This window comes from Musca vetustissima, unplaced genomic scaffold, assembly GCF_032173495.1.
Source record: "Musca vetustissima isolate MV318-11 ecotype Yass unplaced genomic scaffold, APGP_CSIRO_Mvet_v1 utg29798, whole genome shotgun sequence".
NCBI classification, from domain to species: Eukaryota; Metazoa; Arthropoda; class Insecta; order Diptera; family Muscidae; genus Musca; species Musca vetustissima.
This window is the reverse complement of record NW_026874254.1, coordinates 55,168-82,061: the sequence shown is the minus strand read 5'-3', so window position 1 is coordinate 82,061 and position 26,894 is coordinate 55,168. Positions and strand designations below refer to the sequence as shown.

Genomic DNA, 26,894 nt, shown 5'->3' with positions numbered 1-26,894 from the left:
GATGGACCTCAGAAAAATATTTTTAAAAAATCCACGCCTTGGTGGATGGACCTCAGAAAAATATTTTTAAAAAATCCACGCCTTGGTGGATGGACCTCAGAAAAATATTTTTAAAAAATCCACGCCTTGGTGGATGGACCTCAGAAAAATATTTTAAAAAAATCCACGCCTTGGTGGAGACCATGGATGGACCTAAAAAAATATTTTTAAAAAATCCACGCCTTGGTGGAGACCATGGATGGTCCTAAAAAAATATTTTTAAAAAATCCACGCCTTGGTGGAGACCATAGATGGACCTCAGAAAAATATTTTTAAAAAATCCACGCCTTGGTGGAGACCATGGATGGACCTAAACAAATATTTTTAAAAAATCCACGCCTTGGTGGAGACCATGGATGGTCCTAAAAAAATATTTTTAAAAAATCCACGCCTTGGTGGAGACCATAGATGGACCTCAGAAAAATATTTTTAAAAAATCCACGCCTTGGTGGAGACCATGGATGGACCTCAGAAAAATATCCACGCCTTGTTGGAGACCAAGGATGGACCTCAGAAAAATATTTTAAAAAAATCCACGCCTTTTTGGAGACCAAGGATGGACCTCAGACAAATATTTTTAAAAAATCCACGCCTTGTTGAAGACCATGGATGGACCTCAGAAAAATATTTTTAAAAAATCCACGCCTTGGTGGAGACCATGGATGGACCTCAGAAAAATATCCACGCCTTGTTGGAGACCAAGGATGGACCTCAGAAAAATATTTTAAAAAAATCCACGCCTTTTTGGAGACCAAGGATGGACCTCAGACAAATATTTTTAAAAAATCCACGCCTTGTTGAAGACCATGGATGGACCTCAGAAAAATATTTTTAAAAAATCCACGCCTTGGTGGAGACCATGTATGGACCTCAGAAAAATATTTTTAAAAAATTCACGCCTTTGGTCGGACCTTTGAAAAATATTTTAAAAAAATTCACGCCTAAGGACCTTACAAAAATATTTTTAAAAAATAAATCAAAATAAATTCCAGGCCTATCCGTAGATAAGACCTTGGGATACTAGATTTTTTATAAAAACCTTTGTGTATTTATTTCAGAACTTTTCGAAAACTTGTTGTAATTGTATAAAATAGTATCGACGTATGAGCCGAGTGTCCTTGAAAAACTTACCTCTGGGGACATACCCCCCACAAAATTAATTTTCCCAAAAATAGATCTTCTCGGATGTTTACATAGGGTTCTTACCTAAAATAAAGGAAGGGGATAAGAAATAGGAAGACGTTAGTAGGATCTAGGGTAAAATTTTGAAAGCAGATTGCCAAATTATGTAGTGCTCGAATACAAAAGACGAAAAAACGAAACAAAAATTTCGAAAACATAGTCCAAAATTTATTAAAAAAAAAAAACTGAAAACTAATGAAAGATTTAAATTGAAAAAACATTAAAAAATATTTCAAAAAAATTAAATTCAAGACAAAAAAAATACAAATTTTATACAAAAGAGAAGTGAACTATTTATTTCGTTCCAGGATTTTACCAACCAAATGGAAACGAAATTGCAACCAAAACATTTCATTTTCCACTTCCTAAGTTTATTTTTTATTTTTATTTATTTATTTATTTATTTATTTTTTTTTTTTTTTTTTTTGATTTTTTTATGGAAAACGAATCAAAGTGAAATCAACGACGACGACGACAACGAAGCGAATGAATGAAATGCAAACAAACGAATGAAATGCCACTTGAAAATCTTGTTTGCATGTCAGAGTCTTACGACGATTTTGTCCAACTGTCTGTTATTCTGTCATTTCAAGTGGAAGGTACGAACCCCCTCTCCGACATGTGTTGGCGGAGCTGCTGCTGCTACACCATCGTTGTAATGCCACATTTCTTTTTAAACTTTTGATTAAATAAAATATTTATAGAGAGACTGAATAGTCAGTTAGTGAGGACGAGGAAAATACATTTGCACACACATACACACAAAACTTCAAATGTAAATGATACTCTGTAACAGCAACAGGATTTAAATAGCTAATGTCCCTTCTTCTCTTGGAGGTTGGAGAAAATTAAAGTCATACATAAGAAACAGATTTCTTAAAAAAGAAATAAAATGTTTAAAAATATTTGAAAAAAAACACGCCTGCCAAAGGACCATTGAAAAATATTTTGAAAAAATTCAAGCCTATGGAAGGACCTGAAATTCCACGTTTAAGGAAGGACCTTAGAAAAATATTTTTTAAATATCCATGCCTAAGGAAGGACAATAGAAAAATATTTTTAAAAAATCCACGCCTCAGAATTTTTTTTTTTAATTCAAGCCTTAGAAATTTTTTAAAACCCACGCCTTAATTTTTTTTTAAATCTACGCCTTAGAAATTTTTTAAAATCCACGCCTTATTTTTTTTTAAATCTACGCCTTAAATTTTTTTTTTTTTAATCCACGCCTTAAATTCTTTTTTTAAATCCACGCCTTAAATTCTTTTTTTAAATCCACGCCTTAGACATTTTTTAAAATCCACGGCTTAATTTTTTTTTTAAATCTACGCCTTAGAATTTTTTAAATTCACGCCTTAAATTTTTTTTTAATCCACGCCTTAGAATTTTTTAAATCCACGCCTTAATTTTTTTTAAATCCACAAAAAATCCACGCCCTAGAAACATATTTTTAAAAAATCCACGCCCTAGAAAAATATTTTGAAAAAATCCAAGCCTTAGAAAAATACTTTTAAAAAATCCACGCCTTATTCACGCCTAAGTAGACCATACAAAAATATTTTTAAACCAGTGAGTGGAGCAGAATAGTCGGACGGGGCCGACCATATGATACCCTACACAACTACCATTAAAATCTAACTTTCTGTGGGAAATCTAACTTTCGGTGAGCCTTATTACCGATTATATATGACCGATTATAGGTCAACAGCTCGATTTTCTAACCTTGGCATATTTTCAAAACCTTGTTTTCCCGAAGTGGATATTTCTCCGCCATAATATAAAAATTTGGTCACTTTAGATTTTGGTTGATTTTACCCTCGGAATATTGACCGATCATCATATATTTTAAATATTTGCTCAGATCCCCGTTACCGTGCAAAATATGGAGTGACTAGCAAATCTGACAAAAATAAAGTTTTCAGTTCATTGCAACCCCTAAATATTATCTCAACATCACCGAAAATTATAGACGTCGTCCTTGACCATAACCGGAATCTCATGGAAAATTTTAAAGCGATCAGCGCTATATTTACGCCCTCTAGTGTTGTAATAGGTTACTAAGTAATATATGAATACGTAAGCACCTGTAAATATTTAGATGTAACTCCCACATCCGAGTACATACAACCGCATAATTGGTATGAAATTAGAGGTCAACAACTCCTCTTCTCGGGTCTATGTCCTTCAGGGGTGAATAAATACGCTATAGAATAAAAATTTTGTCATTTTTTACACAAAAGTCAGGGTCCATTTGACCCGCTAAATATTGACCGATCTTTATCAAAACAGGCATGCTTATTCTTTGGCCCGATCCCCTTCTCCATGTAAAAATTCGCGATGTTTGTGCCAATGTGTAATTGCGGCCTCTGGAGCGACTAGAAAATGAGAAAAAAAAAATGAAGAATTTGGTCCATTTCATCCCCTAAATATTAACCGATCTTTACCAAAAACAATAGGGATCTTCATTGGTCAGAACCCATCCTACATGCAAAATTTGATTGATCCATACTTGTGGCCTACATCGTGTTTACAAATTATAATGGACAGACGGATGGACGGACACATGTCTAGATCGACTAGTCTAGCTAGTCGAGATATGACGATCGGTATACTTAAAGGTGGGTCTAGAACCAATCTTTCGCGGCGTTGAAAACTTTTGGGGCTGCACAAAGCTATAATACCCTGACAACATAGTTGTGTAGGGTGTACAAATCCACGCCTATGGAAGGACCTTAGAAAAATATTTTTAAAAAATTAACACCTGACGAAAAACCATAGAATAATATTTTTAACATTTTTTTAATATAAAAAATATTTTTTTTTAATATTTATTTTTTTTTAATCCAATTTTTTTATTTTTAACCCATTGTGCATGGTTTCTAGAAAAAGAATATAAATAATTTTTCAAAAATATAATTCTCATTTTCCCTTTCATTGACAAAACAATTCTATATTTTCTTTTGTTAATTCACATCTGCCAAACAATGCCCGTCCACATCCATATTGCGGAACTTCGTGTGTTAAAAACTAATTACTTTCGCTCCAATAACTTTAAATTTTCTTCAAATTTGATTTCCACTTGTTGTTGTTGCCAAATTACGAAGAGGAGTTCATGTAAGTTGCAGTCTCCTCCAACCGAAAACACATCTGGCGGAAGACAGGCAAGCAACCCAGCCAGTCTGATTATTCATTCATTTATCCTTAATACGGTCACACAGAGAGAATATGAAGCAACAACAACAAAACTGAAAGAATGGAGAAATTTTCTTCTCCATTTGTTGTACAATTTAATGCAATTAAATTAAATAAAAAGATGAAAAAAATTATTTTTTTTTCAACACGAACAAAATTAACACTTGTGTGTCCGACACCCTCAACAGCAGCAGCAGAGATTGAAATCACAGAACGACACTTTAGCTGAGTTTCTGTTTCTATTCTCATGGCTGCGGCGCTACGAAGGTGGTCGGTCGTCTGCTATACACGGGATATACACGATAATTGAGGCAACATCTGATGATCTGATATCGTTGTGTGAATGGGAAGATGGAATATAAGTAGTGCCATATTCTATGGAACTAAATATCTCAGAGGTTATTTTTATTCAGCTAAATAAAAAATTAAATTTTGTAAAAATAATCTTGTATGGTCCTTCGACAGGCGTAGATTTTATAAAAATATTTTTCTATGGTCCTTCGACAGGCATGGATTGTTTTAAAAATATTTTTCCATGGTCCTTAGAGAGGCCTGGATATTTCTATGGTCGTGGATTTAGAAAAAAAAAATAAGGTCCTTCGACAGGTGAGGATTTTTTTTAAATATACCTTTAAGGTCCTTCGACAGACGAGGATTTTTTAAAGATTTTTTTCTAAGGTCCTTCGACAGACGAAATTTTTTTAAAGGACTTTTTCTAAGGTCCTTCGACAGGATTGGAGGATTTTTTTTAATATAATTCCAAGGACACCAACAAGGCGTGGATTTTTTAAGAATAATTTCCTATGGTAATAATTTTTTTCAACTTTGTTGCATTTAATTCCTTTGCTGATAAAAAATAATAAGTATCCTCCCCCCAATCCTTACAATGATAATACAAACAAAAAATCGACAAGTGAGCGATGCAACATACCCAACAATTCTCTCATTAACAATTCAGGTCAATAGTCCGCCGACAAGAACAAGAGATTAAGCACAGAAGGCAACAACAACAATAACAAGACGAACATAAAAAAGAAATTATCTTTCTCTCATGCAGAATAATTTCATACATAATTTATGATGATATTAAATGGCAAAATGACTTCCGCATGGAAGTTATGGATGTAAGGACAATGAAAGGATACGGAGAGGGAGGGAGGCGGAGAGCAAAAGAGTTTTCTCATTACACATTAGCATTTATGTTGTTAGATGGTTGGTTGGCTGACTGGCTGGCTGCCTGGTTTGTTTGTTTACAACGTGAAGAAAACAAACAACAACAAAGCAAAGCAAGCATTCCAATCATATCGGCCACTGACTGACGATGTTTCAGGAATGGGAATTATTTTTCACATGCGTCCTTACAAGGTTTGGATTTTTTTCAAGCGTGAATTTTTAAAAGTAATTTACGAAGGTCTACTTTCAGATGTGCATTTTTAAAAATGTTTTCAGAAGCCTATTTTCAGGCGTGAAAGCTTTAAAATATGTTTTCTAAAGCCTATTTTAAGGCGTCGATTTTTCAAATATTTTTCTAAAGCTTATTTTCGGGTGTGAAAGCTTTAAAATATTTTTTCTAAAGCCTATTTTAAGGCGTGGATTTTTTCAAATATTTTTCTAAAGCCTATTTTCAGGTGTGAAAGATTTAAAATAAATGTTTAAAGCCTATTTTAAGGCGTGGATTTTTCAAATATTTTTCTAAAGCCTATTTACAGGTGAGAAAGTTTTAAAATAAATTTTTATAGCCTATTTTAAGGCGTGGATTTTTTCAAATATTTTTCTAAAGCCTATTTTCAGGCGCCGATTTTATTAAATATTATTTAAAATATCTTAATATTTATTTTAAGGCGTAAAATCGTGAAAATATTTTTATAAAGCATATTTTCAGGCGCAAATTTTATATACTTTTCTTAAGCCTATTTTCTGGGGTATATTTTTAAAATATTTTTCTAAAGTCCATTTTCAGGCGCGGAGTTTTTTAACATACATTTCTAAAGACTATTTTTAGGCGTGGATTTTTTAACTTATATTTCTAAAGCCTATTTTTAAGTGTGGATTTTGAACATATATTTCTAAAGCCTATTTTTAGGCGTGGACTTTCTTAGCTTATATTTCTAAAACCTATTTTTAGGCGTGGATTTTTTAACATATATTTCTAAAGCCTATTTTTAGGCGTGGATTTTTTAACTTATATTTCTAAAGCCTATTTTTAGGTGTGGATTTTTAACATATATTTCTAAAGCCTATTTTCAAGCGTGGTTTTTTAACATATATTTCTAAAGCCTATTTTTAGGTGTGGATTTTTTAACATATCTTTCTAAAGCCTATTTTATGTTCTGAATTTTTAATAGATTTTCCTTGAGCCTATTTTCAGTCGTGGATTTTTTAAAATTACATTTCTAAGGTGTCCCTAGAAGCCGTGGGAGCTTTACCACCCCTGCCTTTGAATAAATGGAAAATTAAAGAAAACAAGAGAGGTATAAAAAAATCCTGCTTTTATACCCTCCATCATAGTATGGAGGGTATATTAATTTTGTCATTCCGTTTGTAACTCATCGAAATATTAATTTCCGACCTTATAAAGTATATATATTCTTGATCAGGATAAAATTCTAAGACGATCTAGACAAGTCCGTCCGTCTGTTGTAATCACGCTGTCTTCTGAAGGAATTGAGATAGGGTGCTGACATTTTTCATAGGTTGGAAGATGGGATATATCAGTCCACGTTTAAGCATAGCTCCCATATAACAGTACCCCCCACTTTTCAGTATTTTGAGGTTCTTGAGCGCGTTTTTCATCCGAATACGCTGAAATTTGTTACATTGAGTTCTTATTGGGTACTTAATATAGGTCCACTTTTTCTGGTAGCCCCCATATAACGGTACCTCCTAATTTTCAGTGTTTTGGGGGGTTTTGATTGTATTTTTCCACCGAATTGGCCGTAATTTAGTATTTTGAGTTCTTAATAGGTAGCAAATCTCACCACAAAAAATTATAAATATAGGTCCATTTTTTCGGATAGTCCCCATATAAGGGTACCCCCAATTTTCGGTATTTTGGGGTTCTTGAGCGCGTTTTTCAACCGAATTCGCTGCAATCTGGTATTTTGTAGTCGTATATGGTAGAAAATCTCCCTAGCAAAAAAATTTAATATTCGTCCCCTTTTTTGGGATTGTACCCATATAACCCCCCGTTGTAATCATTTCATCTGCGGAAGATACGAAAAAAGCTAGAACATAAGGTTCGATAATTAACCTTATATATATATATATTCATATATATGAACTGTAACTCGCATTTAGGCCTAGCCCCTTTGTGGCAGGTACCAGAAGGAATGGACCGATATTCTCCATGTTCGAACTTGAACTAATTTTGGAAGAAATTATAAGATGGGCAAAGTTTGGATGAAATCAAAAATTTTTTTAAACGTATTTGGTCCAAAGAAACATGGGGTCACTTTTTGGTATGTTCCCTATATTTTTATTTCAAGTCCCTGTCAGTATGTCTATGGTGGAGGGTATCCAAAGTTCGGTCCGGCCGATCTTAACGCTTTTTCACTTGTTTTACTTAGTTTCATTTTACAGGTTTATTGTGATTATCTCTCTTGCTAGTCGTTCTTCTTACATGCACACATGCTATGGCATTATGAATTCGTGTGTGTGTGTGTGTGCGCGGAAATCAACTGTGCGGGAGAAAACATTAAGGAAACCCCCCATTCTTTTTCAAAGGAATACAAACAAAAAGTCAGATTCATATGTGAAGAAGTGAACTCAAATGGGGAAACGGAAGTATAGATGGCTTGGCTTGGTTCAGTTTGGTGATGATGACGAGGATAATGCGACTGCTGCCACCGATTCGTTGTTTGTTTGCTTAGCGTTATTGCTACTGCTGTTGTTTTGTCATAATATGGGAGGATTGCTGTTGTTGTTTACTGTTTACACACATGTCATTTTAAACAGGCTCAACCACCCATCCAACCACTTCTTCGAAAAAGGTGGGAGGGTGAATGCATTCAAGCCTGAATAATAAGTCGAACAAAAAAGCTTTATTGCACAACCACATCAAGCCTACAGAGTTCAGCAGCTATGTTCAGCCCTCCAAGAGAACATAAAAAAAATTATTATGAAACATAATGTCAGGATGTCATAAAACTACAAGGGTGGTCGGCAGTCGTTTGGTCCAGCAGTTCACCGAGAAAAAAAAAATACGCAGCCCACAAGGTATTCACATAAATCGCTTTGTTGCTATGACTCCTACATATTTTACGGATCCTTGCGATATTATGATACAATTTTATGTTTTTGCTGCTCTCCATGAGGCCAACAAGGAGATGATTATGATGATTGCAAAGGATTTGTTGTTGTTGTTTTGGCTTTCAAAAGGATTTATTGTTTTTATTACTTCATTCGTGCTGAATTATGAAAATAGTATGTACGGTCTTACAGTTCAGTAAATAGGTTAAGATTACACTCAGAAAAAAGGCCCCTTAAAAGAATTATATTAAATATGCATCAGAAAATTCACGCCCAAAAATAAGCAGTAGAAGATTAATTTAAAACATTCACGCTTAAAAATGGGCATTAGAAAATTTATTAAAAAATCCACGCCTTGTGAAGAGTCCTTAAAAAATCCACGCCTTGTCAAGTCCTTAAAAAAATCCACGCCTTGTCAAGTGTCCTTAAAAAATCCACGCCTTGTCAAGAGTCCTTAGAAGATCCACGCCTTGTCAAGAGTCCTTAAAAAATCCACGCCTTGTCAAGAGTCCTTAGAAGATCCACGCCTTGTCAAGAGTCCTTAGAAGATCCACGCCTTGTCATGAGTCCTTAGAAAAACCACGCCTTGTCAAGAGTCCTTAGAAAATCCACGCCTTGTCAAGAGTCCTTAAAAAATCCACGCCTTGTCAAGATTCCTTAGAAGGTCCACGCCTTGTCAAGATTCCTTAAAAAAGTCCACGCCCTGTCAAGATTCCTTAGAAGATCCACGCCTTGTCAAGATTCCTTAAAAAAGTCCACGCCCTGTCAAGATTCCTTAAAAAAGTCCACGCCCTGTCAAGAGTCCTTAAAACATCCACGCCTTGTCAAGAGTCCTTAAAAAATCCACGCCCTGTCAAGAGTCCTTAAAAAATCCACGCCTAAAAATAGGCATTACTTACTTAGCTGGCTTGTTACAGAACGGTTGTTCCATAAGCCGAGCTTTAAACAGATTTCCAAGCACGTCGGTCTGGTGTGCATCTCCGCCAATTTGAAAGACCACGTTCCAAGATGTTGTTTTGTACTACGGGAACCATCAGCAGGCTCGCTTTTATATGCCTTTTGGTCTGGGGCATCTTCATCCATTCTCACACAATGACCTAGCCAACGTAGTCGCTGCAGCTCATTACGACTGACTATGTCGATGTCCGCGTATAAATTGTAAAGCTTGTGGTTCATTCGACGCCGATATTCACCGTCAACGCAGATCGGCCCATAGATCTTCCGGATAATTTTTCTCTCAAACACTTAAAGAGCTGCCTCATCTGCTTGCGCAAGTACCCATGCTTCAGATCCATATAACAGCACGGGTAGTATCAGCAACTTGTAAAGTGTGAGTTTGGTCTGGCGGGAGGTGGGCCATGTTTCTAAACCGCCTACCTAGACCTTAGTAGCATCTGTTGACCAACACTATCCTTCTCGGAATTTCAAAACTGATGTCATTCGTTTTATTTATGGCGGTACCAAGGTATATACAATATTTTACTACCTCGAAGCTGTCGTTCTCAAGTTCCACAGTTGGTCCGAGTCTACTGGATGTCTTGCGCGTTGATACCATCAGCTTGGTCTTCTAACCGTTTACTGCCAGACCCACTTTGGCAGACTCCTTCTCAATTTCTTCAAAGGTGGCTGTTACTGCTCACAATGTTCGACCCATTATATCGATGTCATCGGCGTAGGCGAGTAACATGTGTTGTTTGGTGTACAGAGTGCCATTTCTGTCCACCTCTGCTGCCTATTGTATGACCTTTTCCAGCAGGATGTTAAAAAGATCACAAGACAAACTGTCACCTTGTCTGAATCCTCGTTCGGTATTAAAAGGCTCTAGGGGTCCTTACCGACTTTAACTGCTGACCTTGTGCCACTTAACGTTATCCTGCATAGCCGTATTAATTTAGCAGGAATGCCGAACGTAGATATGGCTTTAAACCCCTCTAAACGGATAGGACTGCCAAATGCGATGTCGATGTGTTTTTGTGGATTTTTTTCCAGGATTTGGCGCTTTCGTCAAGCAGGCGGGTAAGTTGAGAGGAGTAGGCCTCGGCTACCTGTTGTGTTTGCAGCTTTTCGACATCGAGTTTCCGTATTGTGCTAGATCGCACCTTTGCTGCTACATGAAGACGGGTGCGTACCTTAGCTGCCACAAGATAATGGTCCAAATTGATATTTGCTCCCCGTATCGATCAAACGTCTAAAACACTGGACGAATGCCTTCCGTCTATCACAACATGGTCAATTTGATTTCTCGTTGCTTGACCGGGAGAAATCCAGGGGGCCTTGTGTATATCGAGATGCTTGAATCTGGTGCTGCTGCTAACTACCATGTTTTTTGCTGCCGCGAAGTTAATCAACCTCATGCCGTTGTCGAATGTTTCTTCGTGGATGCTGAATTTCCCTTCCGATTTTTGCATTTAAATCTCCTAGCAGAATTTTAATGTCATGGCCAGAGCAGCGATGATATGCTGTTTCTAGGCGCTCATAAAATATGTCTTTGGTCTGCTCATCTTATTCTTCGGTCAGAGCATGGGCGCAAATAAGACTAATGTAGAAGAAATTCGCTATTATGCGGATGAGCGAATTACTATCTCATCTACTGAAGTGAATCTGGGGAGGAGGTATTTTATTCTCCCGTTTACCATAAATCCGCAGCCAAATTCATGACTCGTTTCATGCCAGCTATAATACATTACGTAATAATCTGATTTACTTACGCCTGTCCCTTTCCATCACATTTCCTGTAAGGCAATAATATCAGTTTTGTACTTCTTGAGTACATCCGCCAAAGCGAACACCGCGCCTGTTCGGTACAACGTGCGCACATTCCAAGTGCACATTCCCAGAACGTTTGCGGGGGTCGTCAACATTAGGGGGTTTGTTTTTTGGTTTCCTTGCTTTTTAATTGTAGGAGGGGTTTTCCGAGTGTGGGCAACTAACCCGACGCCTCAACCCATTTTTTATAGTTCTTATGGGTGAACCCGCGGCACATATTAGCTCACTATTTCACGAATGATGAAAATAGCTACCCCAGGCGGTGCCACGCCTTGTCAAGGAGTCCTTAAAAAATCCACGCCATGTCAAGGAGTCCTTAAAAAACCCACGCCTTATTAAGAGTCCTTTAAAAATCCACGCCATGTCAAGGAGTCCTTAAAAAATCCACGCCTTATCAAGAGTCCTTTAAAAACCCACGCCTTGTCAAGAGTCCTTTAAAAATCCACGCCTTGTTAATGGTCCTTAAAAAATACACGCCTTGTTAATGGTCCTTAACCCACGCCTTGTCAAGAGTCCTTAAAAAATCCACGCCTTGTTAATGGTCCTTAAAAAATCCACGCATTGTTAACGGTCCTTAAAAAATCCACGCCTTGTCAAGGAGTCCTTACAAAATCCACGCCTTGTCAAGAACCTTACAAAATCCACACCTTGTCAAGAGTCCTTGAAAACATATTTAAAAAAAATCAACGCCATGTCAAGAGTCCTTATAAAATATTTTTAAAAATTTGAAAGTCCTTAGAACAATATATTTTTTCTTCGAGTGTACCTAGTAACCATATTCTTCCTTCCTTAGTCATATCTCATATAGAAGGACATTATAACTAATTCAGAGGAAAGAAATTGTATTTAAATTGCCAACTCCTTTTTCATTCATTCATTATCCTTGCTTTCTTCTTGGCCATAATGGAAAATTATTATGATTGCAGGATAATGAAAAATAAGTAAAAAATTTATAAACAATTTATGAATGGGAGGAAGAGAAAGGATAAATGATTCAGATTCTTGGATGCTTAGGATGGTGACGAGAAAATGGGGTATACGGAAATTCATACGAGTCAAGTGGCATTAACCTACAATTTTTTAAATCCTTTTTTGGTAAAATCTAAAGGATAATTCTATGGTTTTTATTAAAATTTAATAAGACCCCTTCCCTAATTCGGAAATATTCAGTCCTTAATTCGAATCCTTTATAATTTAATAAAAAAAAATTGAAGCCAGCGATTTTTTTGTAGCTCATGGCCGCATTAATAAGTAGCTGAATATGTGTGTGTATGTATATGTATGTTTGTGTATGTGTGTGTGTTTTGGCATTAATTTATGAATAATGAATAAATGCCCCATATTTTGTTTGTCGTCCTAGAAATTATGCAGCCACAAAAAAATGTGTACCTGCAATAGTGGATAGTAGTGGATCCTTAGCAAGCCATAGCACTTCGACACACACTCTATCTCTTCATTAGCATTCTCTTGATATGGAAAATTCGCCATTATCACACAAACACACACACAGAACAAAAAACAAAGCTGCAATGCTAGTGTTACATTAAAAATTTCACACACACAGTCATTCGCACGTTCTGCAGATTAAGGCTAGAGCGAACGAACCAAAAAAAGGATAATACGTACGTACATACAAACAACCATGTTTTTTGCTGTTGTTGTTGTTTTTTACCCTCCCTACTTTTAATTTGTACATAAACCTTGAACTTTGTAGACGCATCAAATAGCGCAGCAACAACAACAAAAACAAAACTAGACTAATGAAAAGCAAGTCAAAGAGATTGGAAAAAAACAGCAGAGGAAGGATGAACCAGAAAATATGTAGAGAGAGTTCTGAAGAGAACAAATTATATGGTCGGACGGACAAACGGACGAAAGGACATGTTAATGTGTAAAAAAACGTGCTTGAGAAATTAATATTGCACATCGAGCTCTAAAGATGACAAGTTGGAGGATTTCAGAATTTGCTGCGATATTATAAGAATCCCTTTTGAAGGCTTAACCAAGGCGTATTTTTTTTAAATATTTTTTAAGGACTCTTAGCAAGGCGTGGATTTTTTTTAGGGACTCTTAGCAAGGCGTGGATTTTTTTAAGGACTCTTAGCAAGGCGTGGATTTTTTTAAGGACTCTTAGCAAGGCGTGGATTTTTTTCAGGACTCTTAGCGATGCGTGGATTTTTTTAAGGACTCTTAGCAAGGTGTGGATTTTTTTAAAGGCTCTTAGCAAGGAGTGGAATTTTTAAGAACTCTTAGCAAGGCGTGGATTTTTTTAGGACTCTTAGCAAGGCATGGATTTTTTTAAGGACTCTTAGCAAAGCGTGGATTTTTTAAGGACCCTTAGCAAGGCGTGGATTTTTTTCAGGACTCTTAGCAAAGCGTGGATTTTTTAAGGACTCTTGGCAAGGCGTGCAATTTTTAAGGGCTCTTAGCAGGGCGTGGGGGTGACATAGGGGATGAATGATACCAAGCAACGGGGCTCTGATTGGCTTTAACATGGCGAAGGCCAGACTTATCTTGGTCCCTCTTTCATCTGAATTGTGGACACTGACCTTCCCGTTGTGTCACCTTGGGTAGCTATTTTCATCACCCGTTGAAATAGTGAGCTGATATCTGCCGGCTACTATGGTTTAGAAACAAAGCCACACCCGCCAGACCAAACTCACACTTTACAAGACGCTGATACTACCCGTGCTGTTATATGGATCTGAAGCATGGATACTTCCGCAAGCTGATGAGGCAGCTCTTGGGGTGTTTGAAAGGAAAATTCTCCGAAAGATCTACGAGCCGATCTGCGTCGACGGTGAATATCGGCATCAAATGAACCACAAGCTTTACAATTTATACGCGGACATCGACATAGTCATGTTGTGCAAATGAATGACAATGCCCCAGCACAAAAGGCATATAAAAGCGAGCCTAGCTATTTTCATCACCCCTTGAAATAATGAGCTAATATGTGCCACGAGTTCACCCATAAGACCTATTATAAAAATGGGTTGAGGCGTCGGTTTGAAAAAGTAAAAAAAAAGAAAACCAAACCCCCCGTAATGTTGACGACCCCCGCAAATGTATAAAAGACCACGAACTTGGAATGTGTGCACCTTGCGCACAGAACAGGCGCAGTTTTCGCTTTGGCGAATGCACTCAAGAAGTACAAAGCCGATATTATTGCCTTACAGGAAATGCGATTGAAAGGGACTGGCGTAAGTAAATCAGATGATTACGCCATGTATTATAGCTGCCATGAAACGAGACGTGAATTTGGCTGCGGATTTATGGTTAACAGGAGAATAAAAGAACTCGTCTCCAGATTGGAATGTGCGCACCTTGTACAAACGAGACATGAATTTGGCTGCGGATTTTTGGTTATCAAGAGAATAAAAGACCTCGTCTCCAGATTCACTCCAGTAGAAGAGCGAATTGCTATAATCCGCATAAAAGCGAAGTTCTTCTACATCAGTCTTATTTGCGCCCATACTCCGACCGAAGACAAAGATGAGCAGACCAAAGCCATATTTTATGAGCGCCTAGAAAGAGCATATGATCGCTGCACTGGCCATGACATTCTGAAACTCTGCTAGGAGATTTTAATGCAAAAATTGGAAGGGAAAATATATTTGGCCCCACCGTCGGAAAATTCAGCCTTCATGAAGAAACATCCGACAACGGCTTGTGGTTGATTGAGCAGCACCAGATTCAAGCATCTCGATATACACAAGGTTACATGGATTTCTAACGGTCAAGCAACGAGAAATCAAATTGATCATGTAGTGATAGACGGGTCTAGTGATGTGATCCAGTGTATTAGACGTTCGATCGATCCGAGGAGCGAATATCGATTCGGACCATTACCTTATGGCAGCCAAGTTTCGCACTCGTCTTAATGTTGTAGCAAAGGCGAGATCTAATGTAAAACGGAAACTCGACGTCGAAAAGATGCAAACACAACAGGTAGCCGAGACCTCCTCGGCTCAACTTATCCACCTGCTTGACGAATGCATTTCTTGTCCCGATAATAGTATAGAAGCACAATGGCAAAGAATTGCCCTACAAACTGCAGCAAAAGCAACACTTGGGTACCAAAAACCACCATCAAGAAATCCATGGTACGATCAGGAGTGTCGTAATGCTACTGATGTGAAAGACGCAGCGTATAGGGCAACCCTGCAGACAGTAGCAACACATAATGTGATGGAGAATTATCGGGAGAAAAGGAGAGAGGAGAAACGTATTTTCAGAAAAAAGAAGAAAGAACAAGAAACACGTGAGCGTGAGCAAATCGAGATGTACAGGAATCAGAATGAAGTCCGAAAATTTTACCAACGAGTAAAACACCAAACCGAAGGCTTTGGTGCAGGCACATCATCCTGTAGAGATGAAGAAAGAAACCTGGTGAAAGATACAGGTAGCGTGTTGAGGATCTGGAAGGAGCATTTGAAAAGCTTCTGGTATCAAATAGTGGCGGTGAAGAAGATACCCCAGAGCCAATAAGAGATGACGGTATAGAGTGGTATACACTCTAGAGCCAAGATGAGGTCGTAAAAGCAATTAATCGACTGAAGAACAATAAAGCAGCAGGAGCCGACGGGTTACAAGCCGAACTATTCAAGACTGGTGGTCAGATGCTGGTGAGGAGCATGCACCAGCTGATTTATTACAATTTGGCTAGAGGAATGCATGTCCAATGATTGAAACCGCAGCATCCTGTGCCCCGTGCACAAAAAAGGAGACAAGGCGATATGTGCCAACTATAGATGAATAAGTCTCCTTTCCATCGCATATAAAGTGCTATCCAGTGTGCTGTGTGAACGATTGAAGCCAATGGGATTATTGGATCATAAAAGCAATGCGGCTTCAGGTCTGGCAAATCCACCATTGACCAGATTTTCACTCTGCGCCAAATCCTGGAAACACATTGACACATACCACATATTCGTCGACTATAAAGCCGCATTTCACAGCCCTATCCGTTCAGAGGTGTTTAAAGCCATGTCTACGTTCGGCATTCCTGCTAAATTAATACGGCTATGTAGGATAACTTTAAGTGGAACAAGATAAAGTCGGAAAGGACCTATCGGAGCCATTCAATACCGAACGAGGATTGAGACTAGTTGACAGTTTGTCGTGTGATCTTTTTAACATCCTGCTGGAAAAGGTCATACGAGAGGCAAAAGTGAACAGAAATGGCACTCTGTACACCAAACAACACATGTTACTCGCCTACGCCGATGACATCGATATAATGGGTCGAACTCTGAGAGCGGTAACAGCCACCTTTGAACAAATTGAGAAGGAGTCTGCCAAGGTGAGACTTGTAGTAAACGGTGAGAATACCAACGCGCAAGACGTCCAGTAGACTCGGACCAACTGTGGAACTTGAGAACTACAGCTTCGAGGTAGTTAACGATTTCATATACCTTGGTACCGCCATAAATAAAACGAATGACATCAGCTTTGAAATTCGGAGAAGGATTGTGATGGCCAACCGATGCTACTATGGTCTGAGTAAGTAAATCATAAGCAAAGCCACCTCCCGCCAGGCCAAACTCACACTCTACAAGACACTGATACTACCCGTGCTGTTATATGGATCTGAAGCATGGGTATTTGCGCAAGCAGATAAGGCAGCTCTTGGAGTGTTTTAGAGAAAAATTCTCCGAAAGATCTATGGACAGATCTGCGTTGACGGTGAATATCGCCGTCGAATGAACCATGAGTTGTACCAGCTATTATCGGACATCGGTATTGTTAGACGTATTGAGCTACAGCGACTACATTGGCTAGGTCATGTTGTGAGAATGGTCGAAGTTGCCCCAACCCAAAAGGCATATAAAAGCGAACCAGCTGATGGTTCAAGCAGATGGGGAAGGCCACGAATAAGATGGAAAGACCAAGTGGAGGAATATGATCTTTCAAACTGGAAAAACTGCGCAAAAGATCGACGCGTTTGGAAATCTGTTTTAAGCTCGGCTTATGGAACGAAAGTTCTGTCACAAGTCAGCTAAGTAAGTAATTTTAATCTACGATGACAAGTTGGAGGTTTTCAGAATATGCTGCGGGATTATAAGATTCATTTTTAAGGATAATAGTTGGGATAGTTTAGAAAAAAATGTCAAGGCTTCGCCAAAGGCTTAGATTTTTTAAAAATAGTTTTTGAAGGCTCCAACAGGGGCGTAGATTAAAAAATCAAGGCTTCAACAAAGGCTTGGATTTTTAAAAAATATTTTTTAACGACTCTTAACAAGGCATGATTTTTTTCTATTTTCTAAGGTGTCCTTAAAAGGTTGTCATATTTTTGTCACACCTCCATATTGTGTTGGTCAAAGGCCAGACAGACAGGCACAAGGTGACAAAGGATATATACACCAAATTGTGTTCCAAAAAATCATTATCTCACAAGTCTATTCTCTATCATTTTTGCCTAGATTTTTTTTCTTGTTTTGCCTTGCCCCCAGGAGACACAAACAAAAAAATATTTAATTTCATGCTATTGTTGGCATAAAAATGACTTTGCCAGACTTTGGCCATTTTTCTGAGAGGGGCAAGGCAATTTGTTGTTGCTGCTGCATTGAAACGACACAGCATTGAAAGGACAATGTGGCTTAAAGGACTTTTGCACCACCGAAACGAAACATTTTTCAATGGCGGCCGGTTTTATAAAAAAAAAATTATTCACCTCTGCTGTTTATTTCGGTATTGTGGCCTAAGGCCGGTTATTTGTTTGTTTGTTAAATAATTTATTACAAGGCCATATAAAATGTTTTTTTTCGTTTGTCTAAAAATTTAAAGGTGAAATTGTGTGAAATATTTAATTTGTTGTTATTGTTTGAAGGTGTTTGTCAAGTTCGGAAAAAATCCTTTGAGAGGATTTTTTTTAAATTTGCAATTTGATTTAATATGCAGCGTAAGCATTTTTCTAATATAATTTTTTATACAGAAAAGTTGGTTATCGACAACATTTTCTATAAAAACATTTTGTTATCGATAACATTTGTTATTATAACCCCTTATATAGGCAATCTCTGCCGTAGTAACACTTGTAATCAATATGGATTACAAGTGTTACTGCGGTATGGTGGTTATTGTCGATAAAATTTTCAGTTGTAAGTGAGGTTATCGATAACATTTTCAATGGTAAATGTTGTTATCGAAAATATTTTCTGTAGAAAATGTTGTTATCGACATAATGTTCAATAGAAAAGATAGCTATCGATGACATTTTCTAAAGAAATACTTATAATCGATAACGTTTTTTATGGAAATATATATGTTATCGATAACATTTTGAATGAACAAAAATGTTATCGATAAACATTTCTATTAAAAATTTTGTTATCGACAAAATTTATAGAAAAATTGGTTATCGATAACATTTTCAATGAAAAAAAATGTTATCGATTAACATTTTTATTAAAAATTTTGTTATCGACAAAATTTATAGAAAAAAAATTGTTATCCATAAAACTTTATTTTTTCTAGGATAACATTTTCTAAAAAAAGTTGTTATCGAAATAATTTTCAATAGCACTTTATGTATAACATATAACTTTCTATTGTTATTGAAAAACATGTTATTGATAAAATTTTTCATGTTATAAAAAAAATTGTTATCGGTGATATTTTTATGAAAACAAATGGAAATCATTGTAAATAGAAAAAGTTGTTATCGGAGAAATTTTCTATAGAAAAAGCTGTTATCGATAACATTTTCTACTAAAAAATATTATCGGCTGTACTTTCTATAGAAAAACATGGTTATCGATAAAATACTTTCTATAGAAAAACATATTATCGATAAAATACACTTTAGAAAAACATGTTATCGACCATAGACAAAATTGTTATCGGTGATATTTTCTATATAATACTTATAATCGATAACGTTTTATATGGAAAAATATGTATCGATAAAATTGTCCATAGAAAAACATGTTATCGACAATACTTTGTATAGAAAAACATATTATCGATAAAATACTCTTTAGAAAAACATGTCATCGACCATAGACAAAATTGTTATCGGTGATATTTTTTATATTATACTTATAATCGATAACGTTTTATATGTTATCGATAACATTTTCAATGAAAAAATGTTATCGATAAAAATTTCTATTAAAAATTTTGTTATCGATAACTTTTTATCTAGAAAAAAATTGTTATCGATAGCATTTTATGTAGACAAAATTGTTATTGGTGATTTTTTCTATAGAAAAAAATGTAATCGATAACATTTTCTATGGAAAAAATTTGTTATCGGAAAAATTTTCTAAAGAAATAGTTGTTACTGATAACATTTTCTACGGAAAAAATGTTATCGACAATATTTTCTATTAAAAAATATGATTAGCGATACAATTTTCCATAAAAAACATGTTATCGACAATATTTTCTATAGAAAAACATGTTATCGATAAAAATTTCTTTAGAAAAAACATTTTATCAACCATAGACAAAATTGTTATCGGTGATATTTTTTATGAAAAAAAATATTGTTATAGAAAAAGTTTTTATCGATTTGTTTTTACCATTTTTTTAGAAAAAATGTTGTTGATAAAATTTTCTGTAATTTTTTTTATAGAAAACATTGTTATCGACAAAATTTTCTTATAGAAATAGTTGTTATCGGTGATATTTAAACAAAAACGAAATTATTTCCAACAAAAAATTTGTACTTTTCGATAAAATTTTCTATAACAAATATATAAATACATGTTATCGATAACATTTTATATAGAATATTTTCTATTTGTATTATAGACAATACTTTTATAGCCAAAATTGCTATTGACAACATTTTTTATAGAAAATACTGTTATCGACAAAAGTTTTTATAGAAAAAGTTGGTATCTGTAACATTTATTATAGGAATAGTTGTTATCGATAATATTTTCTATGGAAAAATATCTTATCAATAGCATTTTATATAGGAAAACATGTTGGGGATAATATTTTAATATATTTTCTGTATACAAAAAGTACATATGGAAAACATTTTTGTAGAACAGCTGCTTATCGATATTTTTTAGAAAATTTTCTTATCGATATTAATTTGTATTAAAAAAACACTATCAATTAAATTTTTTTATTAAAACAATTTTTAACAACGTTTATTTATCACAAATATTCCCTTAGATTTTAAATAATTTATACTTTATATTCCCATATCGCCAGGCTAAGAGAATACCTTTAAAAATCGTCCATATATACCCTTGAGTAATTACATTTAAAACTCAATAATATAAAACAATATTCTCTTGAAAAAAAACAACAACAACAAAAATGTAAATAATGACAAATAAAATATGCAAGCAATGAGCTTCTCTCGCATCGCTCTCGACATATTAAGAAGTGGCCAAAACCGCAACGTCAGTGTGCGGATGGCGGGTTCGGTGTCGATCGCATTAACGCAATCATTTAATTGAGTAGACGGGGATGGATGGATTGGATGGATGTGTGGTTGTCAATAATGTTTGCTTTGTGGTACGTCGTCCACTCACTGGGGGACACGAAGACGAGGCGCATACATGGTGCGTCAACAACAATGACATGCATATGACAAAATATATTTTTTCGAGAGTGGGGAGAGAGAGAAAAAGGAAAAAATGCCAACCTGCCAGCATACGCACAATCAATACTACTTCCTCGTCATTTCTGTTTTTTTACGATTTTCGCATATGATTCTTGACATTACAGAAACCCCATACATCAATAAAACCAACCATTTATTCCCTCGGCCTCCCTCCATCCATCGGCCCGGAGGTGTGAATTGTGAATGCTGTGAAAATGTCATTGTGATTGTTGGTTGCCATGGCTGGGCTTTACAATTGACATCGAAGGTTTCGTTGTCGTCGTCATCGTCATTGTCGCATGTGAAAGAAGTGTAAATTCAATTAAATATTGTCAAGTCGTGGACAATAACACCAGTTCATAGGAAAAGTGATAAAAAAGAGTGGGAGGGATTGTGGAGAGATGTGATGCTGACGACGACAAATTGTATTAAATACAAATTATTGCGTAAAGTAAAGCCTGAAGTAAGAAAAATTAACAACTATTGAAAAATATTAACAACATTGTTAAAAAAGTGTTATCGAAAATTTACTTTATTGTTATCAAAGATTTTTGCGATAAAAACAAAAATAAGCGATGCTATTCTTAATAGAAAAAGTTATTTTCGTTTACATTTTTAATTAAAATGTGTTAATCAATAACGTTTGCTATAAACAATGTTATCGATAATAATATAAACATTTGTATCGAAGACAATGTTTTCTATAGAAAATAATTTTCATTTACAAAATTATACCGATAACAACATTTCCTATACAAAAACATTACCAATAAGAATATGTTCTATATAAACTGCTATCGATAACAACCATAATCTATAGAAAATGATAAAGACAACAAAAAATGCTATAGGAAATGTTATCGATAACAAGATTCTCTATAGAAAATGTTATCGATAACAAGATTTTCTATACAAAATGTTATCGACATCTATTAGTCATATACAAAATTATACCGATAACAAATTTTCTTTATCGAAATACACACATTTTTGTAGAAAATTTTATCGATAAGAACTATATTTTATAGAAAATGATAAAGACAACAAAATGTTCTATAGAAAATGTTATCGATAACAAGATTTTCCATAGAAAATTTTATCGATAACAAACATTTTCATAGAAAATGTTATCGATGACAACTTTTTATATAGAAAATTTTATCGATAACAAGATTTTTTACATTAAATGTTATCGATAACTATCTTAGCTATTGATAATGTCATCAAATATTATCGATAAACACCTTTTTACTATACAAATTGTTATCGATGACATCTTTTCTATCGGATATGTCTTCAATATCAATATTTCATATTAAAAATGTTACCGATAACAATATTTTCTATTATTAATTGATGATACCGATAACTACTTTTCCTACACAAAATATTATGGATAAACATATTTTCTAAAAAAAAATCCTAACGATAACAACCAGTTTCATTGAAAATATTATCGATAACCACATTTTAAAGATGACAACATTTTCTATGAAATATGTTATCGATTACAACATTTTTGATGAAAAATGTTATCGATAACAAAAATTTGCATAGAAAACATTATCGATAAGAACATTTTCTATGAAAAATGTTATCGATAACAACTCGATCGATACAAAATTTCATTTTTTCTATAGAAAATCTAATCGATTATTATCTAAGTTATCGAAACTGTTATCGATATCAAGATTTTCTATAAAAATGGTATTGATAACAATTATAGCTATCGAAAATGCCATCGATATCATCTTTATCTATTACAAATTTTATCGATAATAATTTTTTTTCTATACAAAATATAATAAACAAAAGTAGTCTACATATTATCGATAAAAAACTATTTTCATAGAAAACAACTAAAAACTGTAATCGATAACAACTTTTTCATTGAAAATTTTACCGATAACAACTTTTTCCATTGAACATGTTATCAATAATAACTATTTCTGTAGAAAATGATATCGATAAACACTATTTTTATAGCAAATGTTATCGATAATAACAATTTCTGTAGAAAATGTTATCGATAACAACTATTTTCATAGAAAATTTTATCGATAATGAATATTTCCATAGAAAATGTTATCGATAATAACTACTTTCATAGAAAAATGTTTTTGATGTTAACTTTTTCCACTGAATAATTCGTCGATAATAATTTTTGCCATCGTAAATGCAGTCGATATCAACATTTTATGTTAAACAATTTATCGATAACAATCCTTGCTATCGAAAATGTGATCGATAACAATTTTTTCTAGCACTAATATTTTTTTCTCTATCTTGATGTTATCGGTAACAAATAATCTGAAAGAAAATATTGTCGATAACACTTTTTCTGACAGTAAATATATTTGATACAATTTTTTCTAATGGAGAATATAGTCGATAACAATAGTTTTCTATAACAAATGTTATCGATAACATTTTTTTCTAAAGAATATATTGTTGATAACATTCTTTATAATGTTGATAATAAACTGTTCTCTATTCAATTTCATTTCGATAACAATAATTTTTATCGTCAGTTATGTCCTGTATCCCATTGTTTCGATTACTCCATTTCCTTGAGCAAACAAAGTGCATCATTCAAAAACTCTTCAATTTCCATTCATTTACGATTTGGAGAAGAAAAGATAGACAACCACATATCCCATTTTTGTTCCAACTTCCTAATCCTTTATGTGAATGGACGCAATTACACCAAGTCCTTTTGTTGTTGTTATCATTATTAAAAGGTGGAAGAAGAAGGAGAAGAGCAGAAAATTATTATTTTCCTCATTGCAATTTATCATTCAAAGTTGAATGCTCTCAAATGGTGCTCTGACTCTCTTTATTATGTCATCCTTTGTCGTCGTCCTTTATGGAAGATGCATGCATGAATAGGTGGATGGTTGTTCCTACGTCCTGTACAAAAACATCTTAATTTTGAGGATACGGCCGACTAGAGACGTTTTGCATTTAGTGGTAAAGTCATTAAAAAACCAAGTCGGGTATGTGAATTCCTTATTCCTATTATGTGTAGTGCAATGAGAAAATTGTTGTTATTGTTGCTGCCGTCCTTTCAATTCATATCCTTAAAATGTTGGCATTTTTTGTTTATGTGTCGTCGTCGTAGTCGTCTCAGAATGGGAAGAAAAAAAAACAAACAACAACACTAAACATAGAAAACTTTTGTAGCACTGCAATTGGTGCAGTGCGGTTCTTCTTAATGTGAGTGGTGATTTCTTCTTGAGGTAGTTGAAAGGTAGTGGTGCTCCATATTTTGTCCCAGGTCTGTCTTCTCTTTTACTATGGCTGGCCCATTTGACTGCTTGACTTTTTCGTCCTTTGACTCTTGTAATCGTTGCCATTGTTGTTTTTGTTGGCCTAAACAATTGTGTGGCCGTTTTCCTTTTGGGCCCAGTTGTTATGTGTCTTCTGATTTTTTGTTTTCTTCCTGGTAAGAGGTTTGAAAACTAAGCAGCCGACCAGCAACCAACAACATTAGAAGGAGGCATGCTAAAGCATGTTATGTATTACTGCATTTTTTGGCATTTTGCCTAAATCGATAGATATGTCGTTTTGTTTCCTTCAACGTTACATTGGGCGCCACACACACACATCACGAATATACATGTTTGCGATGTTTGATAGGAAGGTGCCTATTTTCCGTATGCAAGTCCAAAGAACTGCCTAAGATTTAATGGCGCCTGAACGGAAGTTAAATTCTTTATATTTGTTGTAAATTTAATAAATTGTTCCATTTCCTTTGGGGAAAAAATAAAAAATTTGTTATCGAAAAACTTTACCGAAGAAACGGAAGGGATTGAATTCGTTGCTAGACAGAGACATTTTATATCAATATTTTGTATAGAAAAGATGTTATCGAAACAATTTTCTGAAGGAATTGTGGTAATAAATTGTTATCGATACTATTTTCTATACAACAGGTTGGTATCGATGACATTTTCTATGAAAAAAGTTGTTATCGACAACATTTCCTATGGAAAAAGTTATTATCGACAACAGTTTCCATAGAAAAAGTACTTATCCATAACATTTTCTATTGAAAAAGTTGTTATCGATAACATTTACTATAGAAAAAGTTGTTATCGAAAACATTTTCTATAGAAACAGCTGTTATCAACATTTTTTTATATCGAAAATTTTGTTATCGATAAAATTTTCTACAGAAAAAGTTGTTATCGACAACAGTTTCTATAAAAAAAGTAATTATCGATAACACTTTCTATAGAAAAAGTTGTTATCGAGAACATTTACTATAGAAAAAGTGGTTATCGATAATATATTCTATAGAAAAATTGTGATTTTCTATAGAAAAATTGTTATCAACAACAATTTCCATAAAAAAGTAATTATCGATAACATATCTATAGAAAAAATTGTTATCGATAATATCTTGTATAAAAAAGTTGTTATCTATAATAGTTTCTATAGAAAACTTGTAATTTTCTATAGAAAAATTGTAATTTTCTATAGAAGACTTGTAATTTTCTATAGAAAAATTGTAATTTTCTATAGAAACATTTTAATTTTCTATAGAAATTTGTAATTTTATATAGACAAATTTGTTGCCGATAACACTTTCTATAACAATGTTGTTATCGATAACATTTTCTATAGAAAATGTTGTTATCAACAAAATTTTCTACAGAAGAAGTTCTTGTCGGTATAATTTTCTATAGAAAAAGTTGTTATCGACAACATTTTCTATAGAAAAAATTATTATCGATAACATTTTCTATAGAACAAGTTGTTATCGACAACATTTTCTATATAAAAAATTATTATCGATAACATCTTCTATAGTGGAAGTGGTTATCGAAAACGTTTTCTATAGAAAAACTAGTAATCGACAATATTTTATATCAAAACACTGTTTATCGATAACATTTTCAATAGAAAATTTGTTATCGATAACATTTTATATAAGAAATTTTTATATCGACAATATTTTCTATAGGAAAAATGTTTATCGATAACAGTTTCTATATAAAAACTTGTCATCGACACCATTTGGCATAGAACAAATTTTATCGATAACCTTTTATTATGATATCGATGTTATCGACAACATATTCTATAGGAAATGTAGTTATCGATAAAATTTTCTATGGAAAAATGGTTAATGATAACATTTTCTTGAGAAAATGTTGTTATCGATAACATTATCTGTTGTTATCGATTACATTTTCTATAGATATAAATTTTATCGACACCGCTTTCTATAGAATCAATTGTTATCGTTAACAATTTCTACAGAAATTGTTGTTATCGATAACATTTTCTATAAAAAATTATGTTATCGATTATATTTGTTAAAGAAAAGGTTTTTTATCGACAATATTCATTATAAAATAATTCACTATCGACATTTTCCACTGAAAAGAATTGTTGTCCACCACATTTTCTTGCGTAAATCGACTTATCGAATAACTTTTTCTCATTATATTTCCCAAATTATATATTTTCAATTAATATCCTCAAGAGAATTAACCCCACAATTTCCATAAATTAATAGCATCACATTACATTATCTGCATGCTAATATCGATAACAAAAAAAAAAACTGAAGAATCTACGCAAATTGGCGGCATCGCTTTTGTTCTCGCCCTTAACAACAGAACAACACAAAACTGTAGCAGAAAATATGTCATCACATCGTCGATGAAAAGAAAATCGAGACAGCCAACCAATTGAATGAATCATGTTTGTCTTGTTGTTTTTTGCAGCAATCCGATTCGATTGCATTTAAACGGTTTTTGTATTTTGTTGTTGCTGTAATCAATGTCACACATTTACGTTTCTGTCATGTTAATCGAGGTTCAGTTCAGTTCGATTCGATTCGTTCAAACGCTTGACATTTCATTACACATCGTGCTATGCGTTTGTT

At 34.3% G+C, this 26,894-nt stretch overlaps 1 protein-coding gene across 1 annotated transcript in view; it reads right to left on the bottom strand.

The window, feature by feature from the left end:
* LOC133332163 (double-stranded RNA-specific editase Adar-like) overlaps positions 1 to 26,894 on the bottom strand; it is a gene marked incomplete at its 3' end in the record, with an annotated part of 108,142 nt that overhangs the window by 50,961 nt on the left and 30,287 nt on the right. Inside the window, exon 2 of the mRNA XM_061540546.1 lies at positions 1,171 to 1,245. Within this exon, the coding sequence (XP_061396530.1) occupies positions 1,171 to 1,245 (75 nt within the window). The remainder of the gene's footprint in view (positions 1 to 1,170; positions 1,246 to 26,894) is intronic.